The 19299-nt window shown below is 39.8% G+C and overlaps 1 protein-coding gene across 8 annotated transcripts in view; it reads left to right on the top strand.

Annotated features, from left to right (window-relative positions):
• Positions 1-19299, top strand: part of EXOC2 (exocyst complex component 2) — a 204346-nt gene that overhangs the window by 19069 nt on the left and 165978 nt on the right. For 7 of the 8 annotated variants that reach the window (XM_050939919.1, XM_050939915.1, XM_050939921.1 and 4 more), the window contains 3 exons: positions 2387-2546; positions 7342-7518; positions 11005-11131. In XM_050939919.1, coding sequence (XP_050795876.1) covers positions 2429-2546; positions 7342-7518; positions 11005-11131 — 422 coding nt within the window. In that variant the 5' untranslated portion in view covers positions 2387-2428. Of the gene's footprint in view, positions 1-1180; positions 1302-2386; positions 2547-7341; positions 7519-11004; positions 11132-19299 lie in introns of all 8 variants that reach the window. The other variant, XM_050939918.1, reaches the window with a different exon arrangement.

The raw sequence follows: 19299 nt of genomic DNA on the forward strand, positions 1-19299 counted from the left end.
TCATGTCCTAATCATCTCAAATTGGTTACCAAAATTACTTTTGACCTTAATCTCTTTGAACCTCAGTTCTTCAGCTGTAAAATGGGAATGATAATACCCCCTTCTCATTTGGGTGTTGTGAAAGTTAGTTAATGTTTATGAATCACTCAGAGACTGTAGTGATGAGCTCCATAGAAAAGGCCTGGGGGAAATTAATAATCCTGTCTTCAGAATAGGGTTTGAGTAGCGTATAGTAAGCACAGCTTGGGGTCACGCATTGAACAGTGAAGGGAAAACAAAATATTGAATAGCTGCTCATTAAGTGAACCCTACCCATCCTGTGCATTGAGTGAGGTAGGAATCCCATCCAAAAAATAGTCTGAGAGCGGATAAACTCTTGCCTTCAGAGCTGGGCGGCTAGAGAGCAGCAGCTGTTGGTCAGGTGTCCAGCTCTGAAAGCAGTTCCCTGCCAGCAGTGCAGAAGTAAGGGTGGCAATACCATACTATGCCGTCCTTAATTCTCCACTGTTGCCTTCAGAGCTGGGCAGCTAGAGAGTGGCGGCTGCTGACTGAAGGCCCGGCTCTGCAGGCAATAGCGCAATTCCATATCATGCCATCCTTACTTCTGCACTGCTGGTGGTGGCTGCTCTGCCTTCAGAGCCAGGATCCCGGCCAGCAGCCACTGCTCTCCAACTGCCCAGCTCTGAAGGCAACGCCACTGCCAGCAGCAGTACAGAAGTAAGAGTAGCAGTACCACAACCCCACCCCCTGCAATAACCTTGGTAAACCCCCCTGCCCCCCACAACTCCGTTTTGGGGCAGGACCCCTACAATTACACCCTGTGAAATTTCAGATTTAAATAGCTGAAATCATGAAATTTATTATTTTTAAAGTTCTGTGACCAGGAAATTGACCAAAATGGACAGTGAATTTGGTAGGGCCTCACTCATAATGCATATGCACAAAGAGGGTGAATTAAGGTTGCACAAATAGCTTTAATCCATTTTGGACAGCCACCCGGCCTGGCTTTTATATTGTACAGTACCTGTACTTTTGTTACTTTCATAATATATTATCTTATACCATAAACCAATATATTTTTGGACTACTCACAAGTCATTTGTCATGGATCACATCCTGTCACGTTCTCATTAGCATCTATTTAAGTTGTGCAGAAAGGTTTCGGCCGTTTTTTTTTCAGGTGTTATATTTGGTTATCGGCTTGCCTGGACTAGAGAAGTTCCTGTTATAAATACATGATGACAGATCATCTTCTCCTCAAGAGCCACTGGTGGAAGGCTGTGCAGAGGGGACTAAATGCTGTGAGGTTCCCCCTCAGAGTTTTTTTGTTTTTTTTTAAATTGTCCTGCCTGGCAAGATTAGGGGGTCACAGAATAGATGAAGTGGTCCATATATCCCTTGACACAGGAGTCATCATATGTGGATTGTTGTCCCAGAACCCAGCTATGCTTGCCCCTTTCTTTACTGTTAAAGTTACTACAGGACCTATTTGCTTCTTTGGACTGAATCCCTGTGCAGCAGCTGCAGAAAGAACCCAGTGGGAGATAATGTTGCTTCAAGCCGTGTGCATCTGCTTTGTGGCTTGCAAAGCTTCACAAATGAAAGTTACTAATAAACAGCAAGAAGTTTAGTATCAGAATTAATCACAGATTAAGTATGAGTTGCATGACACAGGAGTTTTAGTAGTGTTTATGACTGCTGAGATAACTGAAATGATTCAGGCAGGCTCCTGATTTGAAATGCAGAATGATACTATTCTGGAAATAGTTCTCAAATAATTTCACGTGCTGTTTGAATACGTATTCAAATGCATATTGTCTTGGGCCAGATAGGATTTTTTTATATTGTTGTCGATAATATTGATTTCTCCTTTAAGTTGGTATCAGAAGCTGTCTCTTACTTGCAAAGTAAGAGTGGTTTCCATTGTGGATTAAACACTCATCATTTATCTAAACTACTCCTGAGGAATCCTTTCCCTCTCCAGGAAGGAGGGTGTTATGGTTGTGAACATACGTAGTATCATACCTCTGATCTAAGCCAAGGATGGACTTGACTGAGTAGATTCTTCCTAATTCTTACTACTGTAACCTTATACAGGTGTACTCTGAGTTACCATTATGAATGTTAATGGATTTGTTTCTAATGTATCTTTTTGGGGATTTTTACTTTCCATACTTAATGCAGAACTGAAGTTATTGAATATACATATGTGTAAATGCAAGAACATCTAGTAATAATATAAAAAGTTTAAAATGTGTCGTGAAAACTGTTTTTTATAAAAACATTTTAAAAAGATGTTTAGTTTTACAATTTTAATGTTTTCAGTTTTTGGTATAATTGTTTTGTAAATACTTACATCCTGTATTTATTGTTCCTTATTGAACAGATTGCTGAGTAACTGGATTTCCAATCACAGAAGGAAAATATCATGTCTCGATCACGCCAGCCCCCTCTTGTAACTGGTATCTCTCCCAATGAAGGGATTTCATGGACAAAAGTCACAATTAGAGGAGAAAACTTGGGAACTGGGCCAACAGACCTCATAGGTAAATTCAGAGAAATGGTTTGATGCATTCCACATTTTTAGACTGCAAGAAACTGCTTGGTGACAGATTCTGATATCTTTACATTCAGAGGAAATACACAATGTGTAGTATGATAATATACAATTACCTCCATGTGTTTGGAACGATGGTTTTGAATTGGTAATATACGCGTTAAATATATGTGTAACTTATTACTTATGCCAGAGGTCGTTTGTCTTGTAGTTGGGTGAAATCTGGCTGTAGTGAAGCCAATGAGAGTTTTGTCCTTGGTTTCAGTGGAACCAGGATTTTACCCTTGATTGTAAAACAGAACGCCCAAGTTCTGTTCCCTACTCTGCCAGTGACTTCTGTGTCTGTGTTCAAATTGTTTAACTTTACTGTGTTTTACTTTGCCATCTAAAAAAAGAATATAACAACATTTTCCTGCTCTGACCAGGATGTTGAAGCTTAGTGAATATTTGTTTAAAAACACAGCCAAACAAAACAAAAAAACCCACCTTTGATATATGAAGGTAAAAGGCACTATATATACACAATTTTTGTTGTACTTTTTAGCACTCCAGCTAATTCACCTGGATTCTGTGTCACACCACAGTCCCTCCAATAATACACCTGGGCAATTGTGCATTACTTTACAGTGTAAATAGGTCTTCTTTCAAATCTTTGCTGCTAATCATCTTCTGTGTTGATGTAGGAGAGCTGAAAGTCACTGTAATTTTTATCTTATCTTATTTAACATTTAGCTTATTCTGGGGAGTATCTAAAGGTACATCTACATGTCTGTGGCTGGCCCGGGTCAGCTGACTTGGGCTTGTGGGGATCAAGCTGTGAGGCTTTAAAATTGCAGTGTAGAAGTTCTGGCTTCCACTGGAGCCCAGGCTTTGAGACCCTATGAGTGGGGAGGGTCTCAGAGCTCGGGTTCCATCCTGAGCCCAAACGCCTACACTGTTATTTTTAGCCCCACAGACGAGTCCTGTGATCCCATGTCAGCTGATCTGAACTCTGAGACTCAGTGCCATGGGTTTTTTATCGCAGCATAGACATTCCCTAAGGTCCCAGTCTTGCAAAGAGTTACACACGATGGGAGTACTCACACTTGCAAGTCTTTGTTGGATTCAGGTCTAATATTTTTATAAACGTCAGTTAAACTCTCCTTACCACCTGCTGCCAAAAAGCATTACAATTCAATAGAAAGTAGAAAATGTTATGTGCTTGGGAATAAACTGAATGCCGCATGTATGAAGAAAGAGAATGTGCCTTTTTACATCATTCTGTTAAAGACAACCAGGTTGTAAGTCATTTGTGACTTTGAAACTTATGAAACTGTAATAACACTTGTAGAAAATTTAAGAAAATACTTTTCATTTATAAGGAGGTTCAGTCATTTGGGAGCAAGTTTGTTTCTGGATTCAAATATGTATCGAGGGAGATCTTTTGTCAGTTGTAAAGTTTTAGCCCTGTGCCATTACTATATTTAGTGTGGTATGCAAAACATTAATGAAGAGCACATACATTACAGTGCCATGTCATCTATTATTCTGTGAGGTGAAGCCGATTATAGCAAATTTTTAAGTTAGTGGACTTCTTAAGTCCCATGTTTCCTGAGTAGTAATATTTATTTAAGAAATAAAATTGAAGGCAGGAAAAAAACTCTTAAATAATGTAGAAATCTTCAAACGATTTTGCACAAGTATAAACATTTCCTACATATTTTAGTGAAAATCCAAGTTAAATTATTCCATCAAGTTAAATTAAATAGTAATTGAATCTTATTGAGTGAACCTTAAAACTGGCCTACAAAGGAGGAAACAGGCTGCTTTTTTTTGCTTCTTTTGATGTATAAAGACATTCTGAATGTTGTTATAATTTAGAAAAAATAAAATAAATGTTTTTTTTCCCCTTGCTAGTCCTTACACTAGAAGAGTCTGGTGTTGTCTACCCTGGTTTTGTGGGATGACTTTATGTATACTTGTCTTTTGATATAATTGCCACTAGTCTGTCAAGAGTCTTTAAACAGTGACTAAAAATCACTTTTCGTCTCAATTGCCCAGGTTTCAAAGTCTGATTTCTTTATTTCTTCATTATTTTTTTAGCACCTACTTAATTCAAACTCCTATCACACACTTGGGAAAAAGTTCTTTGTTAAAGATTCAACTCTCTCACCTTTTCAGTCGGGGCTGAGAAAAGTTTCACTCCAGCCTCTTATTTTTGTCCTTCCAAAAATTCCAGGCAAAAGCCAGAAAAGACAGGGGTTGATATTTCATACATTCTGAAGGCAAAACGCGAACATAAAACCTTTCCTTCCTTCCTTGTTAATTTAGCACAAAAAAGCAACCTCCCTATTCCCCCCCCCCCCAAAAAAAACAACAACAAAAACCCCACAACCCAATAACACACAACTACACAGAGACAAGATTTATTTCTCTGCTTGTCACCTTTACTTTAGATCTTAGTTCCTCTGGTACCACTGACACATCTGGGAGTCCAGTTCCTCCATTGATTATAGTCACTCACTAGTTTTGTAGTAGTTCAGGTGATGCCAGCACATTCAGTTTACTATGTCATTGTCTTCTGCCAGTTCTTCCTTGGTCTTCCTCATTTTTTCCTTCCTCCCACAGGTACAATGCTTGCTTAACACTTGCTCCAATCTTCCATGTGTTGTACATGTCCAAATCACCCAAGCCTTTTTTTGTTTTTGATATTTTCTAACATGTCCTGCTCTGTCAGGTTCCTTACTCTTGCATTTGTTGTTTTGTCTTTCCATGAAATGTGTAATATCTTCCTCAGCCATCTCTGGAGATTACCCATCAATCGCTTTGTGTTAGCCATTGTCTCTGCTCTGTACAGTAGTGAGCTCAGTACAGTCACATGGTATAGTCATGGTTTAGTTTAATGTGAAAGACCTCTCTTTGCTTTTTCCTAATCTTGTATCAATATCTTTCCCAGTCCCCTTCAAATGTCATCACTTTCCCCAGATAGCTGAATTCTTCTGCCTGTGTGATTTCTTTTCCATTCCCATACGTCTTTGAATCTATTGTCCAGTTTCTGACCTTCATAACTTTTTACTTTCAGTCCAATTTTTGCTGCTTCCTGTTTTACATCTGATATGAGGGGAATCATTCAGTGCCACATCATACTTAGTAAAGCAATTTCATCAGCAAAGTCAAAGTCATTTAACTTATGTCCGCTAATGTATTTTACACCATCCATAGTGCCTTTTGTTGCCCTTTTCATCACCCATTCTGGTGCTAATTCAAAGAGAATTGTTAAATAACACAGATCCTTGCCCAACTCCAGTCACAGTATCACAGTAGTCACCCAGGTCTATATGTGACCTCAGTGCACATCTACTTCCATCATATAAACTCCCTTATTATGTTGATCAGCTTAGTTTCACATAGCTTCTAGTAATATTCCACAAATGGTGTCATTTTGTATCATTGCCAGAAAAGGGTGCTCTCATTCAATGCATGAACTGGAGAGGTACTGCAATCAGTATTGGATACCATTCTGTTGGTTGAATAGAATGAAGAAGGCAGTGGATGGTCACCTTCAAAAAATATATAATTTATCTACCATCCCTGTAAATTTTAAAAAGAATTATTTCTGAATATTCCACTCTGTTGTAAAAAGCATTTTAGTCCCTTTAAAAAAAATGAATTTGGCCAGGTTGAGATGTGCTATCTGACAAAAACCTCAAACCTGCCAAAGTTGTCTGCTGTGTACGGTCAAAGAATTAAATTATGATGAAAGAAAGTGTGAAATATTTGGGGCTGTGCAACATATGTGGACCTTTTTCATGTAAGTATCTGTTAAATTGGTAAGAGGTTTCTAGAAATTGAAAATACAAACCAACCCAATTTAAAAAAAAACTGTCATTGATTACAGTGATGTACCATCTGTACTGGGGCAGGAGCTAATCTAGACACCTATACCTGAAAACTGAATAATTAATATTTGTGCAGTGTTTTGAAGAGATAGAGGCTGATCAGCAATGTACTTTGTACATAAGGAGAAACAGTTTCAAAAGCACCTAAATGATTAGGAGCTTTAAGTCCTATTTTCAAAAGTGCCTACCTCCCACTGAAAATCAATAGGACTTAGGTTCTTAAGTGACCTATGTGCTTTTGAAAAATATACCCATGATTTCCTTACTGTATTGGGTCTACAAAGTACTATAGAAGAGGTACATATTAGTAGATGAGAGTACCTCAATTATCTCTAACTAGGCTTGGCAGGTTTAGATTTTTATCACTAAATGTTAGTAAACGTTGATTTCATTGTACATACACAAACTCGCATAAAATACTTACGTTGATGGTAATCAAAATATAAAGATAGGCCAAGTACAGAAAATGCTGCTTGAGAACTTCTTAGAGTCAAAATCCAGTTGTTTAAATTTTTGCATTAGACTTATTACAAATGGATTAGGGAATGAATAGTAACAGGTCTGATTTTTTGATTTAAGGATATTTACTTTGTATATTTTGACATATGATGTTGGCAATTTGTGTTTTAACAGTTTATAAAGCTTAATAGTTTGAATCTATTTGTCATTAAATAATTGTCTGATATCCCCCACCCATAATTTTCCACAACTGTGAAAGTTTAAATGTATAAAAATAGGAAAAAATACTTAAATGTAAACATCAGTATTATCCATCTAAATTATAAAAGACAGGATTGATAGAATTCTTTTATTTGTTTATAACATGTCTAGATAAACAGAAAACTAACTATTATAAGACAGACTGTATTTCATCAGTTTTATTCACAGTAAGTCTTTGATTTCCAGGTTTAACAATCTGCGGACACAACTGTCTGCTGACTGCTGAATGGATGTCTGCCAGTAAAATAGTGTGTCGAGTGGGACAAGCTAAAAATGATAAGGGGGACATTATTGTCACTACAAAATCAGGTGGCAGAGGAACTTCTACTGTTTCCTTCAAACTCCTGAAACCTGAGAAAATAGGTATTTTGCATCATTCAAACTTAGTAATTTTTGCTAAATAATGAAAAATGACTAGCTGTCTTTGGCTTTGTAAATAAGTTATTTATAAAATGTAACCCACTGATAGTTGTTCCTTAGTTACTCTTTACTTGTTTAGTACTTGCAAAGTATATACTAACAATACACATTTTGGGTTGAAATCTGCCTTTTAGGTATACTTATACATTGGTCATTGAAGGCATCTGTTCTTCTGAAAGCGAAAACTCTTCGGTTTCCTTCACACACTCCTACCCTTTAGAATGGATATTAATACTTGCAAAAACAACAGTCCCAGTAATCAAGTTCTTTAATGGGCTGTTGAGCCTAATGAATCAGTAAAAGACACAAAAGGAAGGTGTGGACAGTACACCTATAATTCCTTCTGACTTTTAGGCCTGGTCTACGTTACACGTTTAAACTGAATTTAGCAGTGTTAAACCGATTTAACCCTGCGCCCGTCCACACAACGAGGCCCTTTATTTCGATATAAAGGGCTGTTTAAACCGATTTCTGTACTCCTCCCCGACGAGAGGAGTAGCGCTGAAATCGGTATTGCCATGTTGGATTAGGGTTAGTGTGGCCGCAAATCGACGGTATTGGCCTCCGGGCGGTATCCCACAGTGCACCATTGTGACCGCTCTGGAAAGCAATCTGAATTCAGATGCATTGGCCTGGTAGACAGGAAAAGCCCCGCGAACTTTTGAATTTCATTTCCTGTTTGCCCAGCGTGGAGCTCTGATCAGCACGGGTGGTGATGCAGTCCGAAATCCAAAAATCATGGACCGTACGGGAGATACTGGATCTGATTGCTGTATGGGGAGACAAATCTGTTCTATCAGAGCTCCGTTACAGAAGACGAAATGACAAAGCATTTGAAAAAATCTTCAGGCTATGATAGAGGCCACAGCACAGTGCTGTGTGACAAGCGTAACGGAAAGCCAAAGAATCAAATGGACGCTCATGGAGGGAGGGAAGGAGTACTGAGGACTCCAGCTATCCCACAGTTTCCGCAGTCTCCGAAAAGTATTTGCATTCTTGGCCGAGCTCCCAATGCCTGAAGGGTCAAAAACACTTTCCCGGGTGTTTCAGGGTATATGTCTTCAATTTACACCCTTTCCCCGCCCCCAAAAGGGAGAAAAAAAAGTTTCTCGCTTTTTTCAATGTCACTCTATGTCTACTGCATGCTGCTGGTAGACGGGGTGCTGCAGCTCTGAACACCAGCATCCCCATCCTGGTGGCAGACGGTACAGTATGACTGCTATCCATCATCATCATCAGCCCGTGAGTGCTCCTGGCTGGCCTCAGTGAGGTTGGATGGGGGTGCCTGGGTAAAAATGGGTATGACTCCCGGTCATTCCTGACAGATGGTACAGAACAGCTGGTAACCGTCATCATCATAGCAACTGGAGGCTGAGCTCTATCAGCCCCCCCCTTTCATGTCTAAAGAAAAGATTCTGTACTGCCTGGACTATCATAGCAGCTGGAGGCTTCCTCTCCTTCATTTTATCTCACTAAAAAGTCAGTGTTTCTTATTCCTGCGTTCTTTATTACTTCATCACACAAATGGGGGGACACTGCCACGGTAGCCCAGGAGGGTTGGGGGAGCAGGGAAGCAATGGGTGGGGTTGTTGCAGGGCGCCCCCTAGAATGGCATGCAGCTCCTCATTTCTGCGGGATCTCTGGGGCTCTGACACGGAGCGGCTGTGCTCTCTGGTTCTCTAGTACACTTCCCCATATTCTAGGCAGGACTGATTCTATTTTTAGACAAAACATAAAGAAGGGAATGACCCAGGGAGTCATTGCCATTTTTGTCTGTGCGCCCACGGCCGACCTCAGCGAGGCCAGCCCGGAGCACCCATGACAGCAGCAGATGGTACAGAACGACTGATAACCGTCATCTCATCGCCAATATACAATGGCATGGCAGATGATGCAATAGGGATGGTAACCGTCTCTACTACCTTGCAAAGGCAAATGAATGCTGCTGTGTAGCTCTGCAGTACCGTGTCTGTCGTCAGCATCCGGTACACATACAGTGACAATGACAAGGCAAAACGGGCTCCATGGTTGCTATGCTATGGCGTCTGCCAGGGCAATCCAGGGAAAAAGGGCGCGAAATGATTGTCTGCCGTTGCTTTCACGGAGGAAGGATTGAGTGACGACATTTACCCAGAATCACCCGCAACACTGTTTTTGCATTGAGATCTCAACCCAGAATTCCAATGGGCGGGGGAGACTGCAGGAACTATGGGATAGCTACCCACAGTGCAATGCTCCGGAAATCAACGCTAGCCTCGGTACATGGACGCACATCACCAAATTATTGTGCTTAGTGTGGCGGCGTGCACTCGACTTTATACAATGTGTTTTACAAAACCGGTTTATGTAAAATCGGAATAATCCCATAGTGTAGACATACCCTTAGCCTTTTGAAAAAGGAGTTGAATGTTGGATGCTGGGATGATTAAGCAGCATTAGCAACTAATACCTGGTCTCTCTCTCTCTCACACACACACACACACACACACATACTCTCTCTCTCCCTCCCTCTCCCCCCCCCCACCTTCTTGGGGTATTTCTATTATGTTGTTTAATAATTAAGAATGTTGTCAAGTACTCTAACCCCAAATTTAATCTGCAATCCTGTCAAAAATGTCCTTTGAATAAAAAAAAAAAATTGGAATCCAATCTAGATCATTGAGAAATTAAGACAGGCACTGTTTATACAAGGGCTGCACAAAAGCAACAGTTTAGGTTCCTGTTTTTCTATGGTTCCAATGGCAGTTAAATAACACATACTTTCTCCAGAGCTGTTCTAATGTTTTACAATCCAAATATTAATATTTCAAACTTTATTAGAAACTCGTGGGAGGGGGAAGTCTTGGGGGAGGAAGAAATCTGTGTTTTGCCAAAAGACTGAGGGCCTTGACATGTTCGCTCTGCTTGAGCTGTTGGGAGGAAGCCAGTTCTCTCTGCTCTACAGTCATTGAGGACTGCCACATACTGGGGGACTTGCTAGCTAAGGGGCTTGTGACCAGAGTTAACTTTTATTCTGGCTGAGTGGTGAAAATGAGGAATCTTCCTCAAAATTTATGAAAAGAGAGACTACCACACTAGCAGCTGGTATCTTTGGCGGGTGGGGTTGGAGGTGATGAGTAAAAGACTTCGAAAAGTGCTGTTTCATTATTTTCTGTTAACTTGTCCGTGTTGGTACTTTGTATCTTAAACAGAACAGTGCAGTGTGTGAGATGTAAGGTGTGATGCCCTGCCACTGATACCTTTCCAGCTACTCTAAGCGAATAGTTCAGCATAATTGTATCCAGGCTGTTTTGTTCTGTATCTTCCAAAATATTACCTAGGCATGCATTTTATATTTTTCAGTCTTTTTCAAATTAATTCAGTATGGCTGAAGTTGATGGTGCTGGACAGCCTTTATTGTTTTAAGGATATGTGCTTTGTTTTCTCTAGGTATCTTGGATCAGTCTGCTGTCTGGGTTGATGAAATGAACTATTATGACACGCGCACTGACAGGAACAAAGGGATTCCCCCCTTGTCTCTACGCCCAGCTAATCCGCTTGGTATTGAGATAGACAAGTGAGTATCAAATGCCTTTAATCCACTTTCTTAGTGGTTTTTTCTATATATCATTATATGAATTCCAGAAAAGTTTAACAGCTTAGAGGATGGGGAAAGACAAGAAAATTCAATTAGCTGATGGCACGATACCTAGTATTCAGTGGTATTTGGTAATCCTAATTTTTGTCTTTTTACTGGGTGATCGATAAGAATGTCAGATAATCTGAGAGCCTAGTTCTTTGAACCTTGTGATGTTTACAGTTTTGGGATTGACAAATAACTTAGGGTCTAAGGGTTTATACGTTGCAGTTATAGAACTCTCAGTGTTGTGCTAGGGTTCTGTGGGGCTTTTAAGTACGTTTAGATAGATACCTCTTGCTAGTATTGCAATGTGAAATATGTTTCATGTATCCATCAACTAGTTTACTTTTATTGAAACATTTATATGGGTTTCTGACCACAGACCCCTTGGCTTTTGTTCACAAATATTGTAGACTTTATAAAATTGCTCTGTAATAGATTTATAATAAGAGAGTAAGTTTATCATAGGGCTTTAACAGGATACTACCAGTGCCCAAAACATAACTGAACCTAAAATAGCATTTAGAAATAAAATTCCTCGGAAGTAAGATATCAGCCCCTTCAAAAACAAAGGCTGTGTAAAATTAGACTATCTTACTATGGGATCCAGTCTATCTGGAGTGCATGGCTTGTTTGTGATCTCTCTGTCCATTTCTTCAAAGTAGCGAAGGAGAAACTATTTCAATATCTTCTCTTTCACACAAGAATGGGGCAGCATGACACACACTGGTGAATCAAGAGAGCTGAAAGTTCTAATTTTTGGCCTCTCTCAGATTTGACAGTGTACCTTTTGAAATGGTTGTCATAACTATGTATGCATTTGGGATTTAATTAGGATATTGTCCCTTTATTCTTGCCACACTGGATAAAATCTTCTGTTAAATAATTTATCATCATTCAAGTTTGAATATCTTCATTTCCACAATTATGTCTGTAAAATACTTGAATTCTTACCACCCTAAATCCAGGCAATTACTGTTCTCTCAAAGTCTGAATCCTATCCCTAGTAAAATATTGAGAGAGTAATCATGTCTACAAAATCCAAATCTGTTACATTGTCTCTTTCCATTTATCTGTCAGTTTTGTAACTGTATCCAACAAAATGTTTGTCAGGCAAGATCTAGTCTTCATAAACCAGTGCTGCTTATTGCTCATGACTTGGTTATTTTTAAGATTGGCTTTATTTTGATAAACCCTTGGATACAGTCTCAGAACTGTCAAAATGAATTCAGATCAGCTTGACTCTGATTGATGTCACATGATTGACAACTACCTGAAGGGAATGTAAAAAAAGGATTTAATTTAACAAATGTTAAATTGAAAGAGGAGTCTAGAAGGTATAGAGGAGTTTACTATTGGATCCAGTCTTACTTAATATATTCTTTAATTTAATAATAGTAGGTGGCATGTTATAAAATGTACAGTTACTAGTGTGCAGGGAGTGGTACAAAATAATACAAAAGGTTGTGGAAAGATCTCAAAAATCTGGACAGAAAACAACAAGAGGTGAATTATCTTAGAAAAATGCAAGGTACGTCTAGGAAATTATAATCCCAAACACAGATATGTAATGGGGAGGAGGAATCTAGGAAGTAATAATTCTGGGAAAGACTTAGCTTTAGGTTTGACTGAGGAGAGAGAGTTCAAAACAAATTAGTAGTGAGACATCTGAGCAAAAAGGACCAATACAATTTTTGGTTGCATGTGCTGAGGTACTCCATGACACAGCAGTGAGGTGATAACCAGGACTGTAATTAAAATATTCTGTGGTTAGTATTGAGCACCTCTTACTAGAAAGTTTTTGTTGTTTTTTTTATGTATTTATTTTTACAAACTGGAGGAAGTTCAAAGGACAACAGAAATGGTTATGAGACTGAAAAGACTGGCTTGTAAGGACGTTTTTAAAGCTATATGAGTATAGCTTAGCTAACCATTGATTAAGTAGGGACACAAGTCTGCAAATACGGGAAGTGCATAACCATCGAGGGAGAAGAGGTGGCACAATCAAGATTAATGCAATTAAATTAAGAAAGGTAAAACTTAGACCAACTATTTATAAGCATAACACTTTCTAATGATAAACTTTATTAGGCTTTGGAATCCCAGTGAAAGTGGTGTAAGCTGCCCCATTGCTTGGCATATTTAAAACTGGACTAGAAGTAAGTCTAGTACAATACAGAACAATCCCACATTACCACAAAGATGAACTAGGTGACACAACATCTTTGACTCACTTAAATTATTTAAACATGCACACAAGTTAGGATGCATTTCTTAGGTTTAATTTCAAGCTTTAGGAGTGTGCCATGGGCGTGCAGCACTGGTCTGACTTCGTGGAATTTGCATCCTCTGTGGGCAACTTGGTTTGCTGCCTGATAGAAGTGGGGGGAAATGTCAGCATACTAGCCTTGCTAATAATGGTAGACAATAAAAGCTGTGGAAGGAAAGGGGTGAAAGAAGAGAGAGAAAATGGGAGGTGGCAGGGTAACAGGAGGTAAAGAGGGACCAGAAAGCATGAGGCCTAGAGTAAAGACACAGGAGAAAAAAGGATCATGCCAGAATAGCATGTAAGACAGAAAAGCTGGTTCCATGATGTGAAATGACTAAATCACCTGCCTTGTGTGCTGTTTTTTTAAAAAAACAGGCATAATGCTTTCTTCTTTTTAAGCAGAACGTTGCCTCATGTGGTTTTCTAAATATTATTTATGGGACTATGTCCAATGCAAATGCATTTTGAAATGAATCATGCATTGTGAATCATACAGACTGGTATTTCCAAGATGGCTCCAAATATGTTACTTAGGTTTTAATGATAAAACATCTTAAGCCCTAGGAATGCCTTTAGTTTGAAAAAAAACAACAACCCAAAACCCAATGTTTAACCGTTTGTATGAATGGGGAAAATGTATTTGATTTTGTGTATATAATCAGCAGATAGGAAAAAGTGGAGTTTGATTAATAGAAATAATATGGGAATTGTTACGGCTTATGTGAAAATGGCCTTTGAATAATGAATTACTTGGTAATAGTGGTGGGAATGCCTTCTGAAGGTGGATGAGTCTGCTGCCAGTGATTTCAATAAGTCACTTTTTTTTTTCAGCAGTACATGTAATGTACATGTAAGTATGAGTTTAATGTTGTCCTCATGACCAGTCTGTTTGAATGCGGAAAAGAAAGTGAGAGTTGTTGCTGCTTTTGCATGAGTCAGGATTTAATAAATATTTTATGTGTGTACCCAGCATGCAAGCTGTCATCTTTCAACCTGCAAGTTTAATAATTGGTATTTATTGGCAGTCTTTGACCGTTAGGTCCTTCGTATTTTTAAAGTCCTAACTGATGTTTTTGTACACATGGTGCCTTAATAGTTATAAAAATGCAACTAAGTTCCTACAGAAAAATTAAGTTAATTTTGCAAGGAGACCAGGACTTGGTGATTAAAAATTTGCAGTCATGACTTTATTATGCTGATTCAATATTTACAAACAAATATACATTCCTAGGATGATTTCTTCTCTGCCATTGTCAGGTCTTTTTTTATAACTTCAAATATAAAAGCAAGTTCAAATTAGAAGGGGCTTTGTTACCCAGCGTTGGAACTCAAGTGCACGCTAGTGTGTTTTCTTCACTAGGTTTTGTTGTTTGTTCAAAATATTGAGTCTGCTTGTTGAATTCTAGCTTTGTAGTGTAGCCATCAGCTTGTAAATGTAAAGCAGGAATTCAACAGAAATTGAGTTAAGTGTCTTCTACTTTTATTTGGTGGCTTGAAATTTAAAGTAGACCTGATTTTTTTCCAAGGTGCGTTGCTGGCTATGATATTATTGAAATGCAGCCAGAAACCCAGCAGAAGAAGAGGTACCAAGTAGTGACGTAGAGCTGGAAAACAGGGAAAAGTAACATAAAAATACTATTTAAAAAGGGATAGTGGTGACGTATGTTTGATTTTACCATTTAGAATTTTTACAAGAACAAATTGGTAGGTTAATGATTTAATGCCTAGAATTTTAAAACAGAAAAAGAAAAGAATTTGCAGTATCTACTTCATGATAGCAGTGGGAGAAATGTTAATGAAATTCAGGCCTACAGACAACTTGTTTTGAATGATTATTTGCTATATCAGTAGATTTACCTAGTCAAAACAGCTGAACAAGGTAATGTATACTACAGTTTTTTCCTTGTAACCTTTGCCAGACCATGAAAATGAATGCAACTGCAAAGCAACAACTGCAGTCAGACCTAACTGTATCTAGTGTGGTTAGAAATTCTCTTGGAATAATGTTTGTTGTTTTGCATGCTGCATGGGTTGTCACTGTGGATCAGTCTTGTACATGAACGCAATTGTTGACATGCTAAGTACATTCCACATTAGCTCTGTATCCACCCACTCTACACAGATAGATGCATCTTCCCACGGCCAGCTTCTGAAACTTTTCAGCCAGAAGAATGTAACAGACTGATCTTACACTGCCACCTAATGGAGTATGTCAGTTTTCTATTGTGATATGAGAGAATGTTTCAGTGGATAACTTCAGCGTTGACCTTGGCTATTTGAAATTTACAGCAGCAGATGGACAATGGAAGTTTAAATTTTTCTACTGTCCGTTTTGTAAACTGCCTCATTCAGATATACAAGTTGTGAGATCTACAGATGAAAAGTGCTGTGTAAGTGGCCATGCATTATTATGGCGTAAAAATTACAGTTTGTGATATTGAGCCATCAGTTTTAGCAAGCACAGTCTTCCACTGAGTCTCTCTTACAGCATTCTCCTATGATTAGAAGATGTTCTGACATTTCAGTATCTTGTCTCTGCTGGGACCATCCCTATGTCAAATTTTGCTAGAGTGAGTCATTGCCTCTCTCCTGCTATTGCAGAGGTCTTTGTTAACACTTTGGATTTGTCCTGTTTAGTCTACTCCAGTGTCCTTTTTGCTGGTCTCTCTGTATGCACGATTAACAGAGTACAGCTGGTACAAAATCCTGCTTCTAGGATTCTGACTGATACCAGACAGAGCAAGCTCATACAATAACTCTAGTTTTAGCTTGTTTATGCTGGTTGACATTCAGAATCTGTGTTTATTTTAAGTTGCTCCTCTTGACCTATAAAGTCCTCTGGAATCTAGTTCAAGTTACCTTTTGGTGACTGTATCCAGTTTTCGGGCCTGATTTTAGTCTCTAAATGGGTTTATATTGTTATGTACACTGAAAAATCTACGACTGGATAGCTAATACTTTGTAAAAAAAGATCTTTGTCATTTTTAGAGGGTTTATTTTAAAGAAGCTATGTTCATTAGTACACATTGCCACCTATTGTTGTTCCACTTACTTGTTGTGTCTTTGTTTAAGTTAGTGGCAGTGATTGTTACTTGTTATATTTACAGTCTGATCTTGACTGACTTCTGTGGTTATTATTAATAATAATAGTCTGTGTGTCTGTGCATGCACAAACTCGGTAACAGAATTTGCAGGAAGAGTTTGTATACTCCTAGGTACATGAAATTAGAATAAAATTAGATGGGCATTGTTCTTGCAGTATGCAATAACATTGGGATTGCTTGGCAGATGCGACATAAATGACGTTAACTGTATTTGACATATTTTCAATCTTGAATGTATGAATATACATTTTAACAGGGAGCAAGGACCTGTACAGCACTATGAGAAGTTAAGAGCATGCTTCCAGCACACTTGAGGGAAGTGGGGTATAGATGATGGCTCAAATCCAAGTCTATCTTTTGTTGTAGTTAAGATATAAATATAAACTGTGTGAAATTGTAATGATTTTATTTTTAAAACGCATCAACTCAAGCAGTCCAACCACTGCAATAAAAAAGACTATTTTCAAAAGGTAACAAATCTGTAATACCAATACCAGTGATGTCACTCCATTTCCTCCAAAAAGTTTTGTTAGATGTTACTATGGCTACGTCTACGCTACAGCATAAAATCAAAATTACTAAAACCAGTTTTATAAAACCGATATATAAAATCGATTTTATGCGTCCACACTAGGGCACATTAATTCGGTGGTGTGTGTCCATGGTCCTAGGCTACCATCGATTTCCAGAGCGGTGCACTCTGGGTAGCTACATTAAAGGAATGAGACCAATAACTTCGATTTCCGTCCACACTAACCCTAAATCGATATAGTAATATCGATTTTAGGGTTACTCCTCTCGTTGGGGAGGAGTACAGAAATCGATTTAAAGAGCCCTTATAATCGATTTAAAGTGCCTTGTAGTGTGGACGGGTACAGAGTTAAATCGATTTAATGCTGTTTAAATCGATTTAACTGTGTAGTGTGGACCAGGCCTATGACACTCTGCTTCTTCTTTGAGAGATGTCCGTGTGGGTGTTCCACTCTAGGTGTCGATGCGCCGCTGCGCCTTTGATCGGAGATTTCAGCAGCAGTACTCGTAGCGGCCACGCATGCTCAGAGCCTGACCCCCGCTCTGAGTAAGCCTCTAGTGAGCATGCGCGGTCGGTTCCCTCAGTTCCTTCTCTACCATCCCCGGCTTGAGACGGAGCTCAGCAGACTCCTTAAAAAATTTCTTTCCTCATTTTAAAATAACTTGTAGTTAGACAGTTTCTTGTTAGTTAGTTGTTAGTTAATGTTACCTACCTTCTTTTCTACTGTTAAAAATTTGTTCTCTCAGCCGCTTCAGATATGCCTGGCTCCACAGGCTTTAAGCTCTGCTCCTCCTGTAAAGACGCTATCCCTCTCTCCGATGGACATTCACAGTGCATAAAATGTTTGGGGGGGACCCATATTCCCCCAAAATGTGCTCACTGCACTAAACTAAGCTCCAGAGCGAGAAAGGACAGGGAGATAAAACTTAAACTTATTTTACTTCAAAAATCCCTCGGGTCCGCCTCAGACCCTGGCGCGGACTCTGCCTCCGCTCACTGACACAGCTCTCCCACTTCTAAAAAGCAGAAGAAAGCAGCAAAACAAGGACACCTTCTGTCAAATTCAAAAGAAGCCCTTAGACACAAACCTTCTCCAGTCAGATCCACGATCTCCTTACTGGTGCTCCCCCGCCTGAGCACTTTCAACGAGCCAGGCTCCTCCGGCACCGTGTTAAACCTGCCTGTGCTTTCGGCGGCAGCGCGAGGCTCCGGTGCTAAGGCGACAGGCTTTCAGTTGCCTGCCTCAATTATGGCACCTATTGGCACTGCGATGAACGTGGTGCCGACAAATCAGGCCCCCCCATGAGGCACCACAGCCTGCTGTTAATAGCGCAGCACTGACTACAGCACCGGCATTAACAGCACTACTTGGCACGGAGCCAAGTCTAAGAACTCCAGTGCAAGCCTGGGTTCCCTCACAGCAATTCTATCAGCCTTCACCTTCAGCTGCCTCAGCGCTGCAGTTTACCCAGTCAAGTGACCTCCTAGTGTCGCCTACGCTGCAATCGCCCTTCCTTAAAGACTGCTTCTCCCTTATGATTGATTCAGACTCCGAACAGCCTTCCTCCAGTGAGGAGGAGTCTGAACTACAGGGTGATGTTTCAATACAATCAGAATTCAATCCTCGGAGTCCTGTCACCCGCGGGCACAGGAAAATTGTCTCAGACTACCCTCGAGACCCTGCCTCCTGGTGTGTTAACCCCTGGATGGCACCACCTGTGCCTTTTCCACCACCATGGCAGTATTGGGCCCCATGGGCATCTTTCCCTCGGCAGCACACCTGCTATTCCAATCCAATGAGACGCGAACATCGAAATCATATGACTCACTTGGCGGCTCCCTCCCATGCTCAGGATCAATTAACTCCTGCTTCTGACCCAGTACCAACTGAAGTACCAAGTGAAACAATGCCTGAAGAAGTTTTACTTCCCTCCCCTCTACCGCCCTCAGACGATTTTTCGAAATTCCAGGATCTCTTTAAAAGGGTTGTCAGCGAGCTTAGAATCAATCTAGAGGAAGTACCGGACCAACAACATGAGTTAACGGACATCCTGCAACCCTCTTCTTCATCCAGACTGGCATTACCAACTAATGCAGCCCTTCTGGAACCTGCTAAGTCCATCTGGCAGGCTCCAGCCACAAGCCAGCCTACCTGCAAACAAGCGGACCGTAAATACTTCATTCCCTCTATGGGCTCTGA

Source organism: Gopherus flavomarginatus, chromosome 2 (assembly GCF_025201925.1).
Source record: "Gopherus flavomarginatus isolate rGopFla2 chromosome 2, rGopFla2.mat.asm, whole genome shotgun sequence".
Taxonomy (NCBI): domain Eukaryota; kingdom Metazoa; phylum Chordata; order Testudines; family Testudinidae; genus Gopherus; species Gopherus flavomarginatus.